This window comes from Pygoscelis adeliae, unplaced genomic scaffold (genome assembly GCF_000699105.1).
Source record: "Pygoscelis adeliae isolate BGI_AS28 unplaced genomic scaffold, ASM69910v1 Scaffold79, whole genome shotgun sequence".
NCBI lineage: Eukaryota > Metazoa > Chordata > Aves > Sphenisciformes > Spheniscidae > Pygoscelis > Pygoscelis adeliae.
In genome coordinates this window covers 5,167,892-5,173,786 of record NW_008825532.1, presented here as the reverse complement: position 1 = coordinate 5,173,786, position 5,895 = coordinate 5,167,892, and the positions used below count along the sequence as shown (strand labels likewise).

At 38.4% G+C, this 5,895-nt stretch overlaps 1 protein-coding gene across 1 annotated transcript in view; it reads right to left on the bottom strand.

Annotated features, from left to right (window-relative positions):
• Positions 1–5,895, bottom strand: part of HTATSF1 (HIV-1 Tat specific factor 1) — a 15,847-nt gene that overhangs the window by 8,863 nt on the left and 1,089 nt on the right. The window contains exons 2-4 of the mRNA XM_009331764.1: positions 1,912–2,116; positions 1,542–1,589; positions 205–359 (exon numbers count right to left, since the gene is read on the bottom strand). Of these exons, the coding sequence (XP_009330039.1) occupies positions 205–359; positions 1,542–1,589; positions 1,912–2,116 (408 nt within the window). The remainder of the gene's footprint in view (positions 1–204; positions 360–1,541; positions 1,590–1,911; positions 2,117–5,895) is intronic.

The window sequence follows — 5,895 nt, the reverse complement described above, 5'->3', positions numbered from 1 at the left end:
AGGGGGAGGGTGGGGGTGGCTAAGAGGAAACGAATGAGGTGCATAAGCAGATAAGTGGGCGGTTCTGGAATAAATCTTTAAAACAGACACCTAAGTTTTAAGTTATACTTTAGGTATTTCAAGAATCTTCTGAATATGATTCTGAAACAGTGGCCACAAGTATCTTCAACGGGAAGGAAAACTGCATTTCAGTGCATCACTGACCTTTAGATAGCAACAGAGGCCATCTCCTTTAAGATTTCCCTCCTTATCTTTGTACAGTTTGATTTTGTGTTCTTCTGTCTGAGGATCTCTCATAATGATACCACATTTTGACATGACTTGTATAAATTCATCTTTTGTAATGTCTGGAGGTAAACCTGTAAAATAAATTAAAACAGAAGGCTTGAGTATGTTCAATTTTTTTTTTTTTTTAAACCTCATTATAACAACCCCCCCCAGTGTTTCTTTAAATGAAAGGTATCAAACTTAAGGATGAAATTTTACACACACTGTAAGAAACCACTGCCCTTGGGACCAATATTTTTGATATTACCTTTTAAACATTACTTCATACCAATATTTTTAAAATCCTTTTACTTTTTAATAGGTGTAACAAACAGCAACATCTTTGCGCTCCCTAATATGCAGACCTAGAGCTTTAGTGCTATACACGATACCGACATTGCAGTGGACACAATGGCCTATGCGAATGTAACTACCCTGCCCAAGTTTTAAGTTCCACTGCACCTCCAGGGATAGGAGACAAAAAAAGCGCCCAAACTATAAACAGACGACTATTTTCTCCAGCCACAAATTCGACAGAAAAGCAACTGGTAATGCATGGAGTTTTTAAAGCCTGAACTTTGAATTGAGGACAAGAAAAAAAAAAAAAACAAAATGGAGGAGAAAATTACATGACTGTTCCAGACTAGTTTGGTCTGGATCAAGATTTTTGAGAATTCAAGTGTGTGTGTTTCTGTGACTGCTCAGAACTACCAAATGTACCTTTCTGTATGCACCTAAAGATAGCACCCCGACATCCAAAACGGGTAGAGAAATACCATAATAAATGCACAGTTTCATTTGAGCTTCCCTGTTACTTGCTCATTCTATTCCCAGCTTTTTTTTTTGTACTTACTGTTTCCTCCTTATCTAATAATTTAATTATATGTTTATAAAATAAAATAAAAATTCAAGATTAAGTGATGTGTATAGTCAATGCACTATCTTCTTATAAACTTGTTCTCGTTATCCTATTCCTTAGGAGCTCGCAGAAATTGTTTTTCTTGGCTGTAGCTTACTTAAAAAAAAAAATTAGTGACTTGGCTGACACAGCTCACAGAATATCACATTTAGAAGATAAAAGCATGGAGTATGTCCCTTAGATTACTTTCCCACATCTGCAATTTAAAGGTCACAAAGACATTATGCAGTCAGGAACATAACGTTAAGTAGCTTGCAAGTGGCAGACCGAATAGGTAATATTAGAAGTCACTGAGACATACACAAGTCTCTCACCATCTTTAGTTCAAAGTAGATAAATAAATGCTATTACTTACCAGTCACATAAACGTTTGTGTTTCTGTCTTCTTCAACATGAAACCATCCTAAAAACAGAATTTTAATTCAGTTATGCCAATATATTAAACAAGGGAGCATACACTAATGTTCACATGCCATCAGATTTCTAAGAATTTCTGCTTGCCCACAGGAAAAGTTCTGGACATGCCTTAATTTGCTTTTTCCCCCCCACCTTGTAGATGGACTTAGGAGGATACCTATGGAGTACCATACAATTTTAATATAATTCTGGAAATTTTCAGAACGACCTATATCTTTGCTGTACATGATAACACTGAACAATTGCCAGTTTCTACTCAGTACTGTACAGGTTGCAGCCTACACAGAGGGAAACCCTTTGTCACTTACCTGGCTCAAGCTTCCGTTTTTCTGCTTTTTGTTTTGGCTCTGTTTGTCGTGGTCCTTTCTCATTTGCTGATGGTTGTGTTCCTGATGTCTTAGAACTTACTGGTTGCTTACTTTCAGTTGCTGTGCCAGAAGCAGATGAACTGTCTGTGTCATCTGCATGGAAGCCATAGTTGGCATGATACGTTGCCAGGAAATCTTCTGTTATCTAAAAAGAAATTAGGAAAATTAATCCAAAATTTCAAAGAAATACAAATTCAGGTTTGTAAGTGTTTTAATGTTAGTGCATCAATGATGGCCATTTTCTAATCCGGCAACATAGAAAATAACAGTATTTCAAAACTGTTTTTAAGTCATCTTTGTAAAGCCATACGCACAACAAAAACAATCGGTTCAGGCACTACCCGAACTAGACTAACATACTAATTCCATACAGCCCATGAAGTTTTCAAACAAGTATTTCACAAGTTCTGCCTTTTTCCAAGCAAAGCTTTCTGCTTTCAACATAAATTGGATTTGCCTGAAGGACAGAAGCCAAGTGCTCCTGACCATGTTGAGGAGGTGAAGTGACACTGAAGGTAAGCCAACAACTTATCCACAGATGATGGAATGACTGACATTTGTAAGCATCAACATTTTCAGAGATGACATATATTTTCGTTGACAGACAATAAACATTGCACTTAGACAGAGACGTATCTTAACACACTGTTTACAAGGCCATATACTCTATATCCTGCTAATAGAGAAATAATTACCTTGCTCTTTTCTAGAGAGAGACTGTATTTGCATAAAAGATAAGATTGGCTAATGTCTATCTTTTAGAGACCAAAACAAAAAAACCCTACAAATTACCCCCAGTATTTCCAGCCAGGTAAATTTTAATACTAGCCACTAGCAATAACATGCAAAGAGATAATACATCATAGCTGATTTTGCTAGCATCACTGCACTATGAAGTACTTTCTGCAGTTACACACTCTGAAATTATTTATCCCCAAAGCTGAGCCTTAACCTTTGAAAATTTTGTCTGACTCTGACCTGTGCTGCACTTGCTTCATCTGTATTCAAAAGGGAACAAAGGTTAATGTCATTAAGCTACTGTAAGAGAGTGGCATAACAGGCAGCAGTAAGCGTCAACGATAACAATGCAATCGCTTATCTTCCATAGTGATTTGAAGCTTGATGTTTCACCTCTAAGCTTTTATTATGACAAATAAAACAATGCAGAATTGACAGTAGCAGGCTTGTCATGAATAACGCGAGATGCTGTGGAGCCCCATATAACTTAAAAGTTTAGCATGAAATAGCTCCTACACTAAACAAGATTTGCAACGCACCTTGATCAGGAATGTAAGCAGCTGCTCTTACAGACATGACGTAACATAATGTCAAGAGAAAGGAAGAGTACAACCACCTTTAGTGAAAAAAAAGAATACTCTGTGTTCTAACAAGGTTTGTTATATTCGACACTAGCAATGTTAGCGAATCCTTAGTTTCACAGTTGATTAAATCCAGAGAATTAAGCTTTTAAACTTTCTGGTGAACAATATTATTCATTTTCATTAGAGAACCTTCAGATACATTTGTGATTAAACCTGCAACAACTAGCCACCTTCCTGCAGCAGTATTATTTTTCAACTTCAGGGGGAACCGCATTCTCCTGTAAAGCTAAGTTTATTCTTAGCAAATTACCTACCACGGACCATCAAATTTTGCCAGTCAATAACAAAGGGGTTTTTTTACCATAATATGCTATCATCCTACCATATATACCATTACAACTACTTCACTTTAAAATGTGTTTTTACAAGGTTAAAGGCTTTTATTGGAACTTATGTCATACCATGCCTGCATGGAAGACAAGCACTCACAGAATTTCTCACCTGGGGCTTCACTACAGTTCTGGTGGAGAACATCACAGAAAGAGATCGGTTCTACCGCCACACCCACACAGTTGTACAGTTTGGGGCAATTAAGCTTATAGGAAAAGAAATACAATACTACAGGACATGCTAGCATGTAATTAACTACTGGTCACACTGAAACAGAAAGGAATAGATTAACCAAATGAAGAACAGATACCCTACGCTTACAGAAGACATCCAACATCTTGTTTTTTCACAGCAAGTGATGAAGGAAGGCAGATGAATTCAACATGCGATTTTGTGCTATGTCTGTGAAGGACTGTAAAAAGTTGGTATCCATCAATATAGTACCATTGAATGAAAAATCGTTAAATAACACAGAAAGTTGCAATCGCTTTTATTAAATACTTGACTGTCTCCAAATTTTTCTGAGGAATGTTGACAGTTAATACCATTAACTTCTTGCACTGCTTTGAAACATGCTTTAGAAGAAGTTCAGCAGATACTCTATTCCCAAAGTAGAGTAGCACTGCAATACTAGTTGGTAGATGATGATTACTTAGACCAGTCAGAATATTTTAATCTTTTGTCAGAGAACAGAGATAAGGAATTTTATGACTGCTAATGGAGTAGAGAAAGAACTATAACTTCTGGCTCCTGCGGTCTCAAATCCATTTTGATAAAATATGCTGTTGAATAATCATCAGCAAAATTAAGTAACCTGAGATTCTATGATATCTAGCTCGGTGACCTATCACATAGTGCTTCACAATGACTCTTTACCAACTTCTACTACATATCCTATTTACTAATGAACCTTGCTGTTCCTATATAATCTGTCCAACCCTTAATGTTATCTCCTCTCCAAGACTGAAATTTGAGGTAAGAAAGAGGCATTTAGGAAAGACCAATGCTCCTGAGAAGAAGAGATAAATAAAAAAAGAAATAAAAAAAAAAAAAGAGAACCCTTTTAAAAGTTACTGTGCTTACCGGCTATAGCACTCCACAGGGATACTCAGCTCTCCACTGCTCCACTTTGCGAGTCTGGATTTCTCACATGTTTTTACCCCTCCGTAAGCCATCTGCTACATGGACACCTTACTAGGTTTACACACATATAAACTTGGCACTACAGGCTTCATTCTCACTCAGATTCTCTGAATTGCAATATATTCAGAGTCACAAATAACAACTGCTACATTACCTTTATGAAGTATATGCTATAAAATATCTTAATATTTGTAAATTAAGTGATTGCCCTCATTTATTGTTATACAGTAACAAAACTACCGTTTCACTTGCAGATCAGTAGATTGGCTCAACACATTAAATCTATCTCCCCTCTCACCTTGAAGAACCACGCTGTTATAGCAAGTTCATTTTTTATACTTAAAATATTTAATAAAAAAAACCCAAGAGGAAAACCTGTATCATGTTTCCATTCTGTGCAATGCCTCTAAGCCAAATACACTTAATTTTCACGTGCATTTCCAAGATCTAAGGAGAGGGAACAAGACATCTTTACACACGCATTCGCTTTCAGATCATAATAGAAGAGGGATATACCAGTCCATTTTCACCTTAACAGACTAGTTCACTTCTTCACTACCAACAGAAAGACAAAGATCACCACAGCTACTGTGATAAAAAACCCTAAACATGTCAAAGGCAGTACCGATTCGTTAAGATCCACAAATATAACCGTCACTTCATGCCAGGCCCGAGCAATCCTACAGATTCACAGCCAAGGAGAAAAGCCAACCTACAGCTCTTCACAACAAAAGAGCAGAAAGCAGCCGGTTAGGTTACAGACGGAGACAAGGCCAGCCGCCGTGGTTTTGCCTGGAAAAAGGAGCGTTTCAGTGCTACAGAGGCTTCGCAGCAGACATCTCCTTGGCTGAATCCGGAGAAGTGAGACACCTCCGCGCTGAAGAGACCCAACATCGACTGTTCCTTCCTTCTCGCCCTTCCCCGGGGAAGCTTCGGCATGCCGGGGAACGGGGATGGCACGGCTTTTTTTCCTTCGGGGAAAGAGCGGCCCCACGGCGGTGTGCGGGCGGAGGGAGCGGCGCCCCGCGAGGCTTCCCCCCCCCCGAGGGCCGGGGCCGGGCGAGTAGGC